Here is a 20,814-nt window from a genome sequence, read left to right as displayed (position 1 = left end):
CTTCTGCCTCTGTTTTAATCTTTGCCTCCCTATTCCCTGCCAAGGGTATTCTTGCTCCCCTTTTAAAGAAGGAGTGAAGCATTCACATTTTGATCATCCTTCTTGAGTTTCATGTGTTCTGTGCATCTAAGGTAATTCAAGCATTTGGGCTAATAGCCACTTATCAATGAGTGCATACCATGTATGTCTTTCTGTGATTGAGTTACCTCACTCAGGATGATATTTTATAGTTCCCTCCACTTGCCTATGAATTTCATAAAGTCACTGTTTTTGATAGCTGAGTAATATTCCATTGTGTAGATGTACCACATTTTCTGCATCCATTCCTATGTTGAAGGGCATCTGGCTTCTTTCCAGCTTCTGGCTATTATGAATAAGGCTGCTATGAACATAGTGGAGCATGTGTCTTTGTTATATGTTGGGGCATCTTTTGGGTATATGCCCAAGAGAGGTATAGCTGGGTCCTCAGGTAGTTCAATGTCCAATTTTCTGAGGAACCTCCAGACTGATTTCCAGAATGGTTGTACCAGTCTGCAATCCCACCAACAATGGAGGAGTGTTCCTCTTTCTCCACATCCTGGCCAGCATTTGCTGTCACCTGAGTTTTCGATTTTAGCCTTTCTCACTGGTGTGAGGTGAAATCTCAGGGTTGTTTTGATTTGCATTTACCTTATGACTAAAGATGTTGAACATTTTTTAGGTGTTTCTCAGCCATTCGGCATTCCTCAGCTGTGAATTCTTTGTTTAGCTCTGAACCCCATTTTTTACTTCTACTTGTTTAACTGTGTTGTCTTATATTTCCTTAAGAGAGTTATTTATGACTTTCTTAACATTTCATCCAGATTTTCCAGTTTTTTTCAATATATGCTTTTGTAGTAGGATCTGATGATTTTTTTAATTTCCTCAGCTTCTGTTGTTATGTCTCCCTTTTCATTTCTGATTTGTTAACTTGGATACATTCTCTGTGCCCTATGGTTATTCTGGCTAAGGGTTTATCTATCTTGTTGATTTTCTCAAAGAACCAGCTCCTTGTTTTATTGATACATTGTATAGTCTTTTTTGTTTCTACTTGGTTGATTTCAACCTTGAGTTTGATTATTTCCTGCCTTCTACTCCTCCTGGGAGTATTAGCTTCTTTTTGTTCTAGAACTTTAAGTGTGATGTCAAGTTGCTGATGTATGCTCTCTCCTGTCTCTTTCTGGAGGCACTCAGAGATATGAGTTTTCCTTTTAGCACAGCTTTCATTGTGACTCATAATTTTCTGTATGTTGTACCCAAAGACTTTCTAAGAAATCTTTAATTTCTTTCTTTATTCCTTCCTTGACCAAATTGTCAATGATCATTGTTCAACTTCTATGTATACGTGGGCATTCTTTCCTTATTTTTGTTATTGAAGACCAGCCTTAGTCCGTGGTGATCTGATAGGGTGCATGGGATTATTTTTGTCTTTCTCTATCTGTTGAGGTCTGTTTTGGGACCAATTGTGTGGTCAATTTTGGAGAAGGTTCCATGAGGTGCTGAGAAGAATGTATATCCTTTTGTTTTAGGATGGAATGTTCTATAAATATCTGTTAAGTCCATTTGGTTCATACCTTCTGTTATTCTCTCTATTTATCTGTTTAATTTCTGTTTCCATGATCTGTCCATTGATGAGAGTGGGGCGTTGAAATCTCCTACAATTATGTGTGAAGTGCAATTTGTGCTTTGAGCTTTAGGAATGGTTCTTTTATGAATGTAGTTGCCCTTGTATTTGGAGCATAGATATTTAGGATTGAGAGTTCATCTTGGTGTATTTTTCCTTTGATGAATATGAAGTGTCCTTCCTTATCTTTTTTGATGACTTTCAGTTGAAAATTGATTTTACTCAATATTAGAATGACTCCAGCTTGCTTCTTCAGACCATTTGATTGGAAAGATGTTTTCCAGTCTTTTACTCCGAGGTAGTGCCTGTCTTTGTCTCTGAGGTGTGTTTCCTGTAGGCAGCAAAATCCTGGGTCCTCTTTAAGTATCCAGTCTGTTATTCTAAGTCTTTTTATTGGGGAATTGAGTCCATTGATGTTGAGAGATATTAAGGAATAGTGATTCCTGTTATTTTCATATTTACAGGTGAAATTGTGTTTGTGTACTTCTTTTGGTTTTGTTGCAAGGAGATTACTTTCTTGCTTTTTATAGGGTGTAGTTTTCCTCCTTGTGCTGGAGTTTTCCATCTATTATCCTTTGTAGTGCTGGATTTGTAGAAAGATATTGTGTAAATTTGGTTTTGTCATGGAATATCTTGGTTTCTCCATCTATGTTAATTGAGAGTTTTGCTGGATATAGTAGCCTGGGCTGGCATTTTTGTTCTGTTAGGGTCTATATGACATCTGTCCAGGATCTTCTGGCTTTCATAGCCTCTGGTGAGAAGTCTGGTGTAATTCTGATAGGTCTGCCTTTATATGTTCCTTGACCTATTTCTTTTAGTGCTTTTAATATTCTTTCTTTGTTTTGTGCATTTGGTGTTTTGACTACTATGTGACAGTAGGAATCTCTTTTCTGGTCCAATCTATTTGGAGTTCTGTAGGCTTCTTGTATGTTTATGGGGACCTCTTCTTTTTAGGTTAGGGAATTTTTCTTCTATGATTTTGTCGAAGATATTTAATGGCCCTTTAAGTTTGGAGTTTTCACTCTCTTCTATACCTATTTCCTTAGGTTTGATCTTCTCATTGTGTCCTAGATTTCCTGTATCTTTTGGGCTAGTTGTTTTTTCCATTTTTTTTTGTTATCTTTGACAGTTGTGTCGATGTTTTCTATGCAATCTTCTGCCCCTGAGATTCTCCCTTCTATCTCTTGTATTCTGTTGGTGATGCTCACACCTATGACTCCTGATCTCTTCCCTAGGTTTTCTCTCTCCAGGGTTGTCTCCCTTTGTGCTTTCTTTATTGTTTCTATTTCCATTTTTAACTCCTGGTTGGTTTTGTTCATTTCCTTCTCCTATTTGGTTGTGTTTTCCTATAGTTCTTCAAGGGATTTTTGTTTTTCCTCTTTAAGGGCTTCTACTTGTTTAATTGTGTTGTCTTATATTTCCTTAAGAGAGTTATTTATGACTTTCTTAAATTCCTCCATCGACATGATAAAATGTGATTTTAAATCTAAGCCTTGCTTATCCGGTGTGTTTGGATATCCAGTGTTTGCTGTGGTGGGAGAACTGGCCTCTGATGATGCCAAGTAGTCTTGGTTTCTGTTGCTTGGGTTCCTGTACTTGCCTCTCACCATCAGGTTGTCTCTGCTGTTAGCTTTGCTTGCTATTTCTGATAGTGGCTTGAGCCTCCTGTGGCCCTGTGTGTCAGCAGTTCTGTAGACCTGTTTTCCTGTTTTCTTCCAGTCAGTTATGGGAACAGAGTGTTCTGTTCTCAGGTGTATAGTTGCTCCTAGCTGCTGGCTTTCAGCTGTTGGTGAGCACATCAACCAGAAGGGTTCTGCCCTTACTGCTTCTAAGTCCCTGTGCACAAGGGGCACAGATGGCACTAGGCGTTTTCTTCTTGGGTTGTGAATGTGAGCAGAGAGTAGTCTCCTCTGGTTTCATAGGCGTGTCTGCACTTCTGATGGTACAGCTCTCACCACCACCCCCCACAGGATTTGTGTGCAGGGAGTTGTTTGACTGATTCTGTTCCGATCTGGGTGCAGACCTGGACCATGGTGCTCCTGCAGCTGACTGCTCCTATATTCCTGTGTCCAGAGGCACTATGAAGTTTCCTCTTGCACCAGGAATGTGAAACAGAAGTGGCAGTCTGTCCTGCCCCACAGTCTCAGGATTTGTCTTTCCATTTTCTAGTGTCTTTCTCTATCTCTTTTTCAGAGGTTTAAAGTTTTCTTTGTAGATGTAATGCACTATCTTGTTTAAGTTTATTCCTAGATATTTTTTGCAGCTATTGTGAATGGGAGTATTCCCATAATCTCTTAATTTGTATGTTTGTGTAGTATATAGAAAAGATTGAGTTTTTCAAGTGGATTCTATCCTGCCACATTGCTGAATTTGTTTCTAAAATTTTGTGGTAATGTGGGGGGATCTCTAATGGATAGTGTCATGTCATTTGCAAATAGAGATAGTTTGAGATCTTTCCCTATTTCTATCCCTTCAGTTTCTTCCTCTTCCCTTATTGTTCCAGTGAATAGTTTGAGTACAATGTTGAAAAGGAATGGGGACAGTGCTCATTTCTGTCTCATCCCTGACTCCAGTTGGATTGCTTCTAGCTACCCCCCCCCCCATATAGAATGATGTGGGCTGTAAGTTCATGTAGGCAATTCTCATCTGCAAGCACTTCTATAGGGCTGCTGGGTTTCAAAGTAAAGATACTGGCTTGGTCTCTCATATTGTTGTTATTCTCATGATGAAATATGGACATGTGAACTTATTATTGTTCTTGTGGGTGGAGCAAGTTGGAGAAGGATGTATGAGAGCAGGTTAGATCTAAAGGTTGGAAATGTTTTAGATAGAATGAAGTCAGGTTGGCAGAAGGGCCTGGGCTGGTATAAAGGTTGTCCTTTCCATCCAAGCAATGAGTGTGGAGGTAAATAGGTCTGAGTTGGATATGATGTGGAGAAATCCTGTGATCTGGTGAATAGGTAGAGACGATTCCGACCCAAGCCTTGAGCTCTGCAGTGCAGGTGGAAAGGAAAGACTAGGCTGGCACACTGGTTGTGAGACACAGCCTAAACCTATCTGCTAGATTTCGGAAAAGGTGTGGATAAGGAGATCAAGGGTACTCACCAGGCTAGACATTGGAGGATGACATAGGAAGCTGAGTGTGGAGCAGAGTGGAATGGAGTGGTGTAGGTAGCACAAAAGATCTTGTGAGAGGATTCAGTTAGGATGTAGCAGTTTAGATAATAGCTGTGGCAGAGGAAGAAGTGATGAGACTAGGTCTGAGCATGGAATTTGAGACCTAGTGAAAGCCTAGAAGTTGGCTGTCGCAAGGTGCAGGTGTCCAGACTAGACTTGGATACTGACTGTGCAGCCCAGGTTGGATTTCAGAGAAACAAGTCTTGGGTGGTTGTGGTTGTTTAACAGGATAGACCTTGGAGGAGGAAGGGGTGAATAGTCTGGGTATGGAATAGGGTGGTGGAAGCTGCACAAAGAGTCCTGTGAATGGATGCAGGCCTACATTTTATTTTTTTGAGGACCCTCCACACTGTCAAAATATCTATGCTAGTTTTTTTTCTAACAACAATATTTAAGTGTTCTCTTTTATTCACAACCAAATTTTTGGCTTTACTTTCAATACAGCCATTTTAGTATTGTGGCTTCAACTTCTATTTCAGAGATGTTAATCAGTTATGTTGAACATTTTCCATGTACTTGTCTAGCATTTATATGGCTTTCCTTGGAAAATACCTGTTTAAACTTTTTGTTAATTTTTTTTTTTTTTTGGTTCTTTTTTTCAGAGCTGGGGACCGAACCCAGGGCCTTGCGCTTCCTAGGTAAGCGCTCTACCACTGAGCTAAATCCCCAGCCCCACTTTTTGTTAATTTTAAGTCAGTTTAATTTTGAGGTTGTGGTCACAGTGTTTCTTCATATATTTTGGATAGGAGCCCATTGTTGGATATATATTTGAAAGTGTTTCTTTCACTCTTATTATTGCTTTTTCATTTCTATTGTTTGCCATGAAGAAATATTTTTCTCATAATCCTGCTTTTTGTTTTCACTATTCTTGCTTTGGTATCATATCCATTAAAATATTGCTAATATCAGTGGCATGAAAATTTTCTCCTGCCTGTTTTTCTTGGAATTTTAGGGATTCAGGCCATATGTTTAGATCAGCCATTCATTTTAGTTAAGTTAATCAGCTTTGTATGTAATGTAATACAACTATAAAGTATGAGAGAGGTAGGATTCGAATATCTAGTATTTCCAACATATTTTTTGGAAGAAATAATCCTTTATTGTATATTCTTTTGTTGTAGATCATTTGCCTGAATATTGAGTTTATTTCTAGTATTTCTGTTCTGTCCCACTGATACATACATGTCTTAAATAGTTTTTACTATAAAACAATTACTTTCATTGTGCATATACATATATGCATATATATACATATATATATACTTTGTTCAAACTCATCTCCTTACTGTAAGTGCTTGCAGGATTTTTTTCTTGAGATTATAATATAACTACATTTTCCCTTCCTTTCTTCCCTTCAAACCCTCCCTTTCTCCAACAAATTAATGGCCTCTTTTTTTTTTACTAATTGTTATTTCATGTACACACACACACACACACACACACACGCACGCACGCACGCATGCGCGCGCGCGCGCACACACACACACACACACACACACACACACACACACACTCCTAAATGTAACCTGTAGAGTCCAAATAACTTTACTCACATGTATGCTTCCAGGACCAAACATTTAGCACTGGGCAAACAATTGGTGTGCTCTTCCCCAAGGACAACCCCTCTCCTGTGCCCAGCTTTTCTCAGTTGTCTATAGTTCTTTGTATAAGGTTGAGTATTTGTGGAGTTTAGACACGTTCATTCTTGTGAGCTCACATTTGTGTGATCAACATGCCTATTTTTAATTATGCTATGTTGTTGCTTTGATTACTCTAGCTTTCAACGGCAAAATCTCTTTACAAATTAGAGCAATCAATAATAGGAAAAATTATAGACTATAAGATCAATATATAAAATGTATTTTTATTTCTATGTAGTATCAATAATCAAAGACAAATTAGGGAATAAATTCTATTTATAAAACGTAATAGAGAGCTTCATTTAAGAAATTTAATATAGGCACTCCAGACACCGCCCGGACCGGAAGGGAGCGGATCAACAGTTCTCTGCACCCAAATCCCGTGGGAGGGAGAGCTAAACCTTCAGAGGGGCAGACATGCCTGGGAAGCCAGAAGAGACTACACTCTGCCCACATTTCTGACTCCAGAGGAAAACACCTAACACCATCTGGGACCCCAGTGCATTGTGGCTCTTGGAAAAGGCTGCAGAGGCCTTCCTGGTTGCTGCCCTCATCAAGGGCTCAAAAGCAGTCCTCCACGAGCAACTTAAGCCATGGGACCACAGGTGAGACCAACTTTTCTGCTACAAGCAACCTGCCTAGTGGACTCAGGACACAGGCCCACAGGAACAGCTAAAGACCAGTAGACAGGAAAGACTACACGCCTGAAAGCAGAACACTCTGTCCCCATAACTGACTGAAAGAAAACAGGAAAACAGGTCTACAACACTCCTGACACACAGGCTTATAGGACAGTCTAGCCACTGTCAGAAATAGCAGAACAAAGTAACACCAGAGACAATCTGATGGCGAGAGGCAAGCACAGGAACCCAAGCAACAGAAACCAAGACTACATGGCATCATCGGAGCCCAATTCTCCCACCAAAGCAAACACTGAATATCCAAACACACCAGAAAAGCAAGATCTAGATTTAAAATCACATTTGATCATGATGATGGAGGACTTCAAGGAAGACATAAAGAACTCCCTTAGAGAAACGCAGGAAAACATTAATACACAAGTAGAAGCCTACAGAGAGGAATCGCAAAAATGCCTGAAAGAATTCCAGGAAAACACAATCAAACAGTTGAACGAATTAAAAATGGAAATAGAAGCAATCAAGAAAGAACACATGGAAACAACCCTGGATATAGAAAACCAAAAGAAGAGACAAGGAGCTGTAGATACAAGCTTCACCAACAGAATACAAGAGATGGAAGAGAGAATCTCAGGAGCAGAAGATTCCATAGACATCATCGACACAACTGTTAAAGATAATGTAAAGCAGAAAAAGCTACTGGTCCAAAACATACAGGAAATCCAGGACTCAATGAGAAGATCAAACCTAAAGAAAATAAATATGGAAGAGAGTGAAGACTCCCAGCTCAAAGGACCAGTATTATCTTCAACAAAATCATAGAAGAAAACTTCCCTTACCTAAAGAAGCAGATGCCCATAAACATACAAGAAGCCTACAGAACTCCAAATAGATTGGACCAGAAAAGAAACTCCTCCCGTCACATAATAGTCAAAACAGCAAACGCACAAAATAAAGAAAGAATATTAAAAGCAGTAAGGGAAAAAGGTCAAGTAACATATAAAGGCAGACCTATCAGAATCACACCAGACTTCTCACCAGAGACTATGAAAGCCAGAAGATCCTGGACAGATGTCATACAGACCCTAAGAGAACACAAATGCCAGCCCAGGTTACTGTATCCTGCAAAACTCTCAATTAACATAGATGGAGAAACCAAGATATTCCATGACAAAACCAAATTTACACAATATCTTTCTACAAATCCAGCACTACAAAGTATAATAAGTGGTAAAGCCCAACATAAGGAAGCAAGCTACACCCTACAAAAAGCAAGAAACTAATCGTTTTGCAACAAAACAAAGAGAAGAAAAGCACACAAACATAATCCCACATCCAAATATGAATATAACAGGAAGCAATAATCACTATTCCTTAATATCTCTCAACATCAATGGTCTCAACTCAACAATAAAAATACATAGATTAAGAAAATGGATATGCAATGAGGACCCTGCATTCTGCTGCCTACAGGAAACACACCTCAGAGACAAAGACAGACACTACCTCAGAGTAAGAGGCTGGTAAACAACTTTCTAAGAAAATGGTCTGAAGAAGCAAGCTGGCGTAGCCATTCTAATATCGAATAAAATCGATTTTCAACTAAAAGTCATCAAAAAAGATAAGGAAAGACACTTCATATTCATCAAAGGAAAAATACACCAAGATGAACTCTCAATCCTAAATATCTATGCTCCAAATACAAGGGCAAATAGATATATAAAAGAAACCTTACTAATGCTCAAAGCACATATTGCACCTCACACAATAATAGTAGGAGATTTCAACACCCCACTCTCATCAATGGACAGGTCATGGAAACAGAAATTAAACAAAGACACAGAGAGACTAAGAGAAGTCATGAACCAAATGGACTTAACATATATATTGAACATTCTATCCTAAAACAAAAGGATATACATTCTTCTCACCACCTGATGGTACTTTCTCCAAAACTGACCATATAATTGGTCATAAAACAGGCCTCAACAGATACAGAAAGATAGAAATAATCCCATGCATCCTATCAGACCACCATGGGCTAAAGCTGGTCTTAAGTAACAATAAGGGAAGAATGCCCACATATACATGGAAGTTGAAGAATGCTGTATTCAATGATAACCTGGTCAAGGAAGAAAGAAAGAAAGAAATTAAAGACTTCTTAGAATGTAATGAAAATGAAGGTACAACATACCCAAACTTATGGGACACAGTGAAAGCTGTGCTAAGAGGAAAACTCATAGCTCTGAGTGCCTGCAGAAAGAAACAGGAGAGAGCATATATCAGCAGCTTGACAGCACACCTAAAAGCTCTAGAACAAAAAGAAGCAAATACACCCAGGAGGAGTAGAAGGCAGGAAATAATCAAACGCAGAGCTGAAATCAACCAAGTAGAAACAAAATGGACCATAGAAAGATTCAACAGAATCAAAAGTTGGATCTTTGAGAAAAATCAACAAGATAGATAAACCTTTAGCCAGACTAATGAGAGGACACAGAGAGTGTGTCCAATTAACAAAATCAGAAATGAAAAGGGAGACATAACAACAGAATCAGAGGAAATTAAAAAAATCATCAGATCTTACTATAAAAACCTATATTCAACAAAACTTGAAAATCTGCAGGAAATGGACAATTTCCTAGACAGATACCAGGTACCGAAGTTAAATCAGGAACAGATAAACCAGTTAAACAACCCCATACCTCCTAACGAAATAGAAGTAGTCATTAAAGGTCTCCCAACCAAAAAGAGCCCAGGTCCAGATGGGTTTAGGGCAGAATTCTATCAGACCTTCATAGAAGACTTCATATCAATACTATCCAAACTATTCCCCAAAATTGAAAATTGGAGCGCTACCGAATTCCTTCTATGAAGCCACAATTACTCTTATACCTAAACCACACAAAGACCCAACAAAGAAAGAGAACTTCAGACCAACTTCCCTTATGAATATCGACACAAAAAAACTCAATAAAATTCTGGCAAACCGAATCCAAGAGCACATCAAAACAATCATCCACCACGATCAAGTACACTTCTTCCCAGGCATGCAGGGATGGTTTAATATATGGAAAACCATCAACGTGATCCATTATATAAACATACTGAAAAAACAAAACCACATGATCATTTCATTAGATGCTAGGAAAGCATTTGACAAAGTTCAACACCCCTTCATGATAAAAGTCCTGGAAAGAATAGGAATTCAAGGCCCATACCTGAACATAGCAAAAGCCATATACAGCAAACCAGTAGCTAACATTAAACTAAATGGAGAGAAACTTGAAACAATCCCACTAAAATCAGGGACTAGACAAGGCTGCCCACTCTCTCCCTACTTATTCAATATAGTTCTTGAAGTTCTAGCCAGAGCAATCAGACAACAAAAGGAGATCAAGGGGATACAGATAGGAAAAGAAGAAGTCAAAATATCACTGTTTGCAGATGATATGATAGTATATTTAAGTGATCCCAAAAGTTCCACCAGAGAACTACTAAAGCTGATAAACAACTTCAGCAAAGTGGCTGGGTATAAAATTAACTCAAATAAATCAGTTGCCTTCCTCTATACAAAAGAGAAACAAGCCGAGAAAGAAATTAGGGAAACGACACCCTTCATAAAAGACCCAAATAATATAAAGTACCTCGGTGTGACTTTAACCAAGCAAGTAAAAGATCTGTACAATAAGAACTTCAAGACACGGAGGAAAGAAATTGAAGAAGACCTCAGAAGATGGAAAGATCTCCCATGCTCATGGATTGGCAGGATTAATTTAGTAAAAATGGCCATTTTACCAAAAGCAATCTACAGATTCAATGCAATCCCCATCAAAATACCAATCCAATTCTTCAAAGAGTTAGACAGAACAATTTGCAAATTCATCTGGAATAACAAAAAACCCAGGATAGCTAAAGCTATCCTCAACAATAAAAGGACTTCAGGGGGAATCACTATCCCTGAACTCAAGCAGTATTACAGAGCAATAGTGATAAAAACTGCATGGTATTGGTACAGAGACAGACAGATAGACCAATGGAATAGAATTGAAGACCCAGAAATGAACCCACACACATATGGTCACTTGATTTTTGACAAAGGAGCCAAAACCATCCAATGGATAAAAGATAGCATTTTCAGCAAATGGTGCTGGTTCAACTGGAGGTCAACATGTAGAAGAATGCAGATCGATCCATGCTTATCACCCTGTACAAAGCTTAAGTCCAAGTGGATCAAGGACCTCCACATCAAACCAGACACACTCAAACTAATATAAGAAAAACTAGGGAAGCATCTGGAACACATGGGCACTGGAAAAAATTTCCTGAACAAAACACCAATGGCTTATGCTCTAAGATCAAGAATCGACAAATGGGATCTCATAAAACTGCAAAGCTTCTGTAAGGCAAAGGACACTGTGGTTAGGACAAAACGGCAACCAAGAGATTGGGAAAAGATCTTTACCAATCCTACAACAGATAGAGACCTTATATCCAAAATATACAAAGAACTCAAGAAGTTAGACCGCAGGGAAACAAATAACCCTATTAAAAAATGGGGTTCAGAGCTAAACAAAGAAGTCACAGCTGAGGAATGCCGAATGGCTGAGAAACACCTAAAGAAATGTTCAACATCTTTAGTCATAAGGGAAATGCAAATCAAAACAACCCTGAGATTTCACCTCACACCAGTGAGAATGGCTAAGATCAAAAAGTCAGGGGACAACAGATGCTGGCGAGGATGTGGAGAAAGAGGAACACTCCTCCATTGTTGGTGGGATTGCAGACTGGTAAAACCATTCTGGAAATCAGTCTGGAGGTTCCTCAGAAAATTGGACATTGAACTGCCTGAGGATCCAGCTATACCTCTCTTGGGCATATACCCAAAAGATGCCTCAACATATAAAAGAGATACGTGCTCCACTATGTTCATCGCAGCCTTATTTATAATAGCCAGAAAATGGAAAGAACCCAGATGCCCTTCAACAGAGGAATGGATACAGAAAATGTGGTACATCTACACAATGGAATATTACTCAGCTATCAAAAACAACGAGTTTATGAAATTCGTAGGCAAATGGTTGGAACTGGAAAATATCATCCTGAGTGAGCTAACCCAATCACAGAAAGACATACGTGGTATGCACTCATTGATAAGTGGCTATTAGCCCAAATGCTTGAATTACCCTAGATCCCTAGAACAAACGAAACTCAAGACGGATGATCAAAATGTGAATGCTTCACTCCTTCTTTAAATGAGGAAAAAGAATACCCTTGGCTGGGAAGGGAGAGGCAAAGATTAAAACAGAGACTGAAGGAACACCCATTCAGAGCCTGCCCCACAGGTGGCCCATACATATACAGCCACCCAATTGGACAAGATGGATGAAGCAAAGAAGTGCAGACCGACAGGAGCCGGATGTAGATCGCTCCTGAGAGACACAGCCAGAATACAGCAAATACAGAGGCGAATGCCAGCAGCAAACCACTGAACTGAGAATAGGTCCCCCGTTGAAGGAATCAGAGAAAGAACTGGAAGAGGTTGAAGGTGCTCGAGACCCCAAAAGTACAACAATGTCAAGCAACCAGAGCTTCCAGGGACTAAGCCACTACCTAAATACTATACATGGACTGACCCTGGACTCTGACCCCATAGGTAGCAATGAATATCCTAGTAAGAGCACCAGTGGAAGGGGAAGCCCTGGGTCCTGCTAAGACTGAACCCCCAGTGAAGTAGACTATGGGGGGAGGGCGGCAATGGGGGGAGGGTTGGGAGGGGGACACCCATAAGGAAGGGGAGGGGGGAGGGGGATGTTTGCCCGGAAACCGGGAAAGGGAATAACACTTGAAATGTATATAAGAAATACTCAAGTTAATTAAAAAAAAAAACTTCAGGAAAAAAAAACGATAAAAAAAAAAAAAAGAAAACTTAGGTGACAGCAAATGCTGGCGAGGATGTGGAGAAAGAGGAACATTTCTCCATTGTTGGTGGGATTGCAGACTGGTACAACCATTCTGGAAATCAGTCTGGAGGTTCCTCAGAAAATTGGACATTGAACTACCTGAGGACCCAGCTATACCTCTCTTGGGCATATACCCAAAAGATGCCCCAACATATAACAAAGACACATGCTCCACTATGTTCATAGCAGCCTTATTTATAATAGCCAGAAGCTGGAAAGAACCCAGATGCCCTTCAACAGAGGAATGGATACAGAAAATGTGGTACATCTACACAATGGACTATTACTCAGCTATCAAAACCAATGACTTTATGAAATTCATAGGCAAATGGAGGGAACTGGAAAATATCCTGAGTGAGGTAACCCAATCACAGAAAAACACACATGGTATGCACTCATTGATAAGTGGCTATTAGCCCAAATGCTCGAATTACCCTAGAGGCACAGACCACATGAAGCTCAAGAAGGATGACCAAAATGTGAATGCTTCACTCCTTCTTTAAAAGGGGAACAAGAATACCCTTGCCAGGGAATAGGGAGGCAAAGTTTAGAACAGAGACTGAAGGAACACCCATTCAGAGCCTGCCCCACATGTGGCCCATACATATACAGCCACCAAACTAGATAAGATGGATGAAGCAAAGAAGTGCATGATGACAGGAACCGGATGTAGATCTCTCCTGAGAGACACAGCCAGAATACAGCAAATACATAGGCGAATGCCAGCAGCAAACCACTGAACTGAGAACGGGACCCCCGTTGAGGGAATCAGAGAAAGAACTGGAAGAGCTTGAAGGGGCTCGAGACCCCATATGAACAACAATGCCAAGCAACCAGAGCTTCCAGGGACTAAGCCACTACCTAAAGACTATACATGGACTGACCCTGGACTCTGACCTCATAGGTAGCAATGAATAGCCTAGTAAGAGCACCAGTGGAAGGGGAAGGCCTTGGTCCTGCCAAGACTGAACCCCCAATGAACGTGATTGTTGCGGGGCGAGCAGTAATGGGGGGAGGATGAGTAGGGGAACACCCATAGAGAAGGGGAGATGAAGGGGTAGTGGGATGTTGGCCTGGAAACCGGGAAAGGGATTAACAATCGAAATGTAAATAAGAAATACTCAAGTTAATAAAGATGAAAAAAAAGAAATTTAATATAATAAATGTAAACTGCTACTCTGAAAGCAACTAAACTTTGTTCAAAGACCTGTGTAAAACGAAGGTGAATGGATTTGAAAATTTAAAACTATGATATAAGAGATAGTAGTAAACCTATGTTTGACACAACCTAATAAAAAGCAAGTTGACAAACTGATCTCGTTTTCAGTACATTCACATTATTTTGCTGCTAGATATGAAATGGATTTTATCTGAAGTAAATCAAAGTTAAGACAATATACATCCTGGTAGTGAACACGGTTGATTAAATATCTTTTTGGTGAAACCCAGGATTATCTTGCCTTACACTACTGGGTTCTTAGATTACAGTTGTATAGCATTAAGCTTGGCTTAAGATGAATCATTTGTGTCATACTAGTTGCTATCCATATTTGTGAATGAGAGGTTATTTCTGAACCTTTTATAGGATGGACTAAACAAGTAATATAACATATTTTTTTTATTTTTATTAACTTGAGTATTTCTTATATACATTTAATATAACATATTTTAAGATATAACTTCTATGAACAATACCAGCAATCTACAAAAAACGTTAAAACAAAAGACTTCCAGTAATTTTATGCCAAATTGTCAAGATAGCCTTGACCTGTAAGAAGGGTCTACAGAAAATTATTAGATTTCAAATTAGTCACCCCCACTGAGGTAGACATGGTTTTATTTGCGTTACCGAGTTTGTAGAAACATTTCAAGTGTTTTATTAAACATGCTCTTTTTTCTTCCTTCTAAAAAACATTTCTGGCAGTTATCTTGAATTTTAAGTGTTAGTTAACAGCCAGAATGAGGAAAATGACTGTCAAATAATTTTCCCTGGGATAAGGGAGGAGCAATACAATTACAAAACAATTAACCATGATTGTGGGAATAAGAGAGAAATAAGCATGAAGAGCTACTTTAATAGACCAAAGAAGGGGGTGGGAGTATTTTAAAACCTAGCTTCTATATAGTTGTGGTTTTGTTTGTTTTGAAATTCTTTTAAAGATATAGAGAATATCCTGTAGAGAAAATAAAATGAAGTTTTTCTTCTGTCTTTTAATGTGCTAGAGCAGTGATCCTCAACCTTCTCAATGCCCCTGTAATACAGTTCCTCACGTTGTAGTGACCCCCAAACTATAGAATTATTTTGTTGCTATTTCATAATTATAATTTTGCCACTTTTCTAAATTTGAATGTAAATGTCTGATCAGCATGATATCTAATATGTGACCCTCCCCAAAGTTCTTGACCCACAGGTTGAGAGTCACTGTGCTAAAATGTTTCCATTTTAAATGAAGGTTTGTGAAGAAAAACCTATAAGGAATTAGTTCTACAAACCCTGGAGAAGTGCAGTGAGCACCTGAAGGGACTGAGGTTGAGTAGTGCTCTGAACACTCTCCTGCGCTGCCACAGGGGGATTTCTAAGGAACGAACTTAAAAAGTCCAAAATATTTGACATATTTATATCACTTAGGCTAAAATGCAGTTGACAGTGTTCAAAGAATTAATCTTGTATGGAGAAATATTTTAAACACATCCTCAGATGACTTTGTTGTAGATATGACGGGTTTTCACAGTGATGAAATTTTTAACTGAAATGCATGAGTATATTGAGTGATTTACAAGATGATTCTTAAAGAACTGTGACAATGAAAATATGTTTAATTGAAACAATGTCTGTTATATTGTAAACAAATTGCCAGAGATCTATTTCATAATTTGCAAGTTGTGGTATTCGAAATGTTGTAGGGTATTTTTTACTGCCCCTTATTATACTAAAAAAATTAAATATATATTTCCAATCATATTATGTATAATCTATATAAAACAAATGTGAAATTATATAAAATTACAAAGTGGTTAGATCTATTAAAACATAAAGCATATACAGAAACACAAGATGATAATAATACTACATCTGGAACACTTGCAGGCCTGGACCAGCTTAAAGAGGCAAACTTATGATATCTTTGAGTATAGCCATTAAATAATGCACTTTTCTTGCCCAACAGGACAGCTAACACGTATTTTTAATATTTGAAAATTCTTTAGGCATTTACTGAGGAAATAACTTTGAATGTCACTAAGGTTGATTATGGAAATGAAGTCAATAAAATGTACACAAACACAAAACACATATATAGACAGACATGAATATGTATACATTTATGGGCCAATCTATCTACTTCAATATACACATGAGTCAAGACATAAATCAAGTACCAACAGCCAAGGAAAATATTTTAAAAGTATCTTTAATGACAGGAAATGAAGCTCAGGAGTCTTTGCGCATATACACACATACACACACATGTGAAAAGCAGATATAAAAACAGTATGTACATTATAATATACATATATGACAATGTATAAGAACAATACTAGAGAAATGAGGATATGTCTCAGAGGTTACCGAAAAACACTGGGCACATAGAGATGAATACAATTCAAGAAGGCATGGGGGTCCTTAGGATTGATTGCTGATAGCATTCTAGCATTCCATTTCTTCTGTGAAATCATCGGCTTAGTAATTTTGTTTTTTCCTGCAACATAGCTGTTTTATTTTTCTGGCAAGAGGGAAAAGGGAAGGAAGCAGGAACGCAGGAAAGGGGTGGTAAACAGCATTCAATTCCAGTGAAACAGCCAAAACAGTGAAAATGCCATTTGCAGCTCACGAGATTGACCAGGCACGTGCGCACGCGCGCGCGCGCGCGCACACACACAGAAAGAGAGAGAGAGAGAGAGAGAGAGAGAGAGAGAGACTGAGTCAGGTACAGTGGACCATGAGACTGCAGGGGACATGAGCATACCGTTTTGTTTTGTTTTGTTGTTTTGTTTTGTTTTTTCTTTTTACTAGCTGCACTGGCTGGCTGGCACAAATACAAAGTGGTACAATGCTTATGAAAGGGAGCCTTTTGGCAACACACAGGGAAAGTCTTTGAAACGTCTATATGTGGATCCTGCAAGTCCACAGTTAAGGAGAGAGCATCCAGGATGCTAGCCTAGATTGGCTTGACAAGGAAGGATTCACTCCTCAGGGCACACAGTGTTGGTTTTAAACACAGGGAAAGAACTAGGCACCACCTGAATGTCCAACAATGCAGGAATGATTACAGAAATGTTAAGGTCCATGGATACACAGGAGCACTCTGCAGGCACTGAAGATGACGGTCCATAAGCCTGTTGAATAGCATGGTAAAGAAGTTCAACGCGTTGATTTCTGTTTGGTTTTAGTCGCTGGAAAAAGCAGGTTAAGAAACACCACATACATGAACCACTCTACAAGAATGTTAGAAGGGAAGTGGGGTCTGGGGCGAGAGGGAGAGAGCGGGGAGCAGAGAGCCTGGAAAAACAGCACACCAAAGAAGATAGAGCTTCTCTCTGGGTATTAGGATGGTGGGAAGCAATTAGACTCTTGCTTCTTTCTCCCACATCAGACTTCCTTCTCCTTCTCCAGACATTTCTACCATGAGTTGCATCACCTGTGCAGTAAACAAAGAGACAGAAAAAACGCTTTTAAGAAACAGACCGACCACCACCGGGAGAAGAGGCAGCCTTTAACCTCTCCAATGGCACAGATTAGTGGGATTATGCTCTAGCAAGGGGCCCTTGCTGGGGTTGGGGAGAAAGGGAGGGAAGGAGAGGACAGAAGAAGAGAGGAGCTGAGAGCAGAGAGGGGATGGGGAAGCTAGCTAGCTCTGAGGGGGGTGGGGGAAGGAGGGGGAGGGGAGAGAGAGGGAGAGGGCAAGAGAGGGAGGGAAGGAAAGAGGAAAAGTGAGCAGGGAGGGGTGAAGGGGAAGGGGGAGAGAGAAACCTGCACTCCCAATACAATACACTGCTGGTGGGTTGGGGGGTGGGGGGCTGTAAACGGGGTGGGAGCCAAGATTTGGCTCTACTGGCTGGGTCCTGGGATGTCTTCTTCATCGGAAGGTGGCCTCGTCATCCGAGTCGTCGTCGAAATCCTTGAAGTCAGCGCTGGTGGACTGGCGGGCCCAGGCTCCCCTTTCGGCCTCCCTCTCCTTGTGGGACTTGAATCTCCCCACGAAAATCTTGCGGTAGTTCAGGAACATGCCATTCAGCGCATCTATGGCCCGCTCGGCCGACTCCTGCTTCTGGAAGTGCACGAACCCGTAGCCCTTGGGCCCCTTTTCGTCACAGGCCACCTTGCAGGACAGGATGTTGCCAAAGGCCGAGAAGATGTTGTACAGCGCCTTGTTGTCGATGGTCTTGCCCAGGTTCTTGATGAAGACGTTGCCCACCCCGCTCTTGCGGAGCGACGGGTCCCTCTGGGACCACATGATGCGCACTGGCCTGCCATTTATAACGTCAAAGTTCATGGTCTCCAGGGCCCGCTTGGCGTCCACCGGTTGCTGGTAGTTGACATATGCGTAGCCCAGAGAGCGCCGGGTGACCTTGTCCCGGCACAGGCGGATGGACAGGATGGGCCCGGCGGGGCTGAACTTCTCATACAGCATGGACTCGGTCACCTCGGGGTGCAGGTCGCCCACGTACAGCGAGGCCGTGGGAAAGTCTGGGTTCCCATCGTCCGAGCCCCCGGCCGCCGCCTCCTCCTCTTCTGCAGCCAAGGCCGCCGCCAGCTCTTCGTCCATATCCACCCTCCCGTAGGAAGGCGACGCCGCAGCCTCCGCCAGGCTGGCCTCCTCAAGGCTGGCCTCCGCCAGGCTGGCCTCCGTGGCTGCCACCGCCGCCGCCGCGCCGCCGGCCTCTGCCTTTTCCCGGGCCAGGGCCGCCGCCGCCGCCGCCTCCCCCAGGCTGGCCTCCGCCGCCGCCTCGGCCTCCACCTCAGCCTCCACCTCCGCTTCCGCCTCCGCCACGGAGGCCTCCGCCACGGCCTCCGCCACGGTCGCCGCCGCCGCCTCCGCCGCCGCCGCCGCCGCCGCCTCCGCTGCGGCGACCTCGGCCGCCACTGTCGCCGCGGACGCCACGGTCACCGCTGCCGCCGGGCCGCTGCCGCGACCTCCCTTCCCGGGAACTGAGGGGGCGGAGAGGCGGCGAGGGCCGGTGGGCGCCGGAACGCCGGCCGGGGGCTCGCGCGGCGGCTGCGGACCGGGACCCCGCTCTGGCCGAGCGGCCGGGAGCGAGCGAGTCAGCCCGGGTGGCGAGCGCCGGCCGGGAGCGCGCAGAGCCGAGTCTGTCTCCGCAGCCCGCAGCCCGCAGCCTGCCGCCGCGCTCGGTCGTGGGCTGGCTGGCGTGCGGGGCGCGGGCGGGAGGGCGGCGTGGGGTTGGGGGCGGGGGGTGTTGGCGTCTGTGGTCCGGGCAGCTGGGAAGGCTTCTGTCTCTTTGGTTCCCCCTGTGGCTGCTGCGGGGCTGCGGGGCTGCGGGGCTGCGAGCGGGCAGCGCGGGGGCGGGCTGAGCCTGGGCTGGGGTACCAGTGCGCAGCCTCTGGGGCGCCCACGCTCTGGGCAAGAGGATGACAGGGACCGGGCTGCATGCTGGACCTGAGGATTCGGGTTCCCTGTCTTTGGCCGGATGGAGGGCTGTCAGGGGGTGGGGCGCTGGGGGTGCCCCTTCCCCCATAAGGGAAGGTTGCCATGATTCATGTGAGAACCTTGGGAGAAAGGGTGGGGTGGCCTTGAAGATAGGCAGGCCCTGACTGAAGGAGCCTAGAAGCAATGTTCCAACATGGAGGGGGGGGCTTCCCCTCGAAAGACGCACACACACACACACACACACACACACACACACACACACAGTGGAGCAAGAGCATTCTCTCTATATATAATTCTGTAGGTGTCTGTTTGTCAATTGCTGACTGGCACAGAGGCACTAAAGCACTGCTGTCAATTTAATTCTGTGTGGCTCTGTCTCTGGATCTCTCTCTCTCTCTCTCTCTCTCTCTCTCTCTCTCACACACACACACACACACACACACACACACACACACACACACTCACACACACTCACATGTCACCACCACCACTGCCACCCAGGAAAGCATGAGTCTTCCCATCTCCCCACACAGCCTGCTGAGCCATTTTCTGAGCCTGCTACCCTTCCTGCCCTCACCCCAACTCAGTAACATTTCCAAGGGAGAGAATAAAGAATGCTTGCTCATTCATAACATCCTGCCACACATACTCGAAGCCTCTTCCAGGCCCTGGGCAAACACAGGTCTGGAAGACAGGGGAAGGTGGGCTGCCTTTGAGCTGATCCTGGACTGCACACTGCACCCCACTCCACCCTCTGTCTCTCCTTGGCTCTGCCCTGCCAAAGGGACTGCTGTAAACCTAGGGTTCTACACAGTCTCAACCCCCACTGACACATGGGAAGTGAAATCAAGTGCACCTGGGCTCTAGGGCAGCAGCCCCCCATGGTAAGGTAAAGAAAGCCAAACCTGGGCTGGGCAGGTTGGGCATGGGCTGAGAAAGGCCAGGTCCAGAGCCAGGCACTTGTTGACTCTTGGATGTATGCCTTAGAGATTCTGACTTTTCTGACCGCAACCAAGAAGTGCACACCCCTACACAGATGATGAGTGAGAACAGGACCTGAAATCTCACCTTAGGATGAAATGCAGAGACCCCAGTCACCAGCTAGTGAATGCTTCTGGCACTGGGGGCTGTGTAAAAAAAAAAAAAAACAGT

At 42.6% G+C, this 20,814-nt stretch overlaps 1 protein-coding gene across 1 annotated transcript; it reads right to left on the bottom strand.

Moving 5' to 3' along the window:
- Positions 1 to 16,449: 16,449 nt before the first annotated feature.
- Pabpc1l2a (poly(A) binding protein, cytoplasmic 1-like 2A) lies at positions 16,450 to 19,113 on the bottom strand. Its single transcript, NM_001401124.1, has one exon. It carries the CDS (start codon positions 18,820 to 18,822, stop codon positions 18,133 to 18,135), a length of 690 nt encoding a protein of 229 aa, NP_001388053.1. The 5' UTR covers positions 18,823 to 19,113; the 3' UTR covers positions 16,450 to 18,132.
- Positions 19,114 to 20,814: the final 1,701 nt, after the last annotated feature.

The sequence above is a fragment of the Rattus norvegicus genome, chromosome X, assembly GCF_036323735.1.
Source record: "Rattus norvegicus strain BN/NHsdMcwi chromosome X, GRCr8, whole genome shotgun sequence".
Lineage (NCBI taxonomy): Eukaryota > Metazoa > Chordata > Mammalia > Rodentia > Muridae > Rattus > Rattus norvegicus.
Note: the sequence above shows the minus strand (reverse complement) of the source record. Positions and strands in the feature narration are given on the sequence as shown.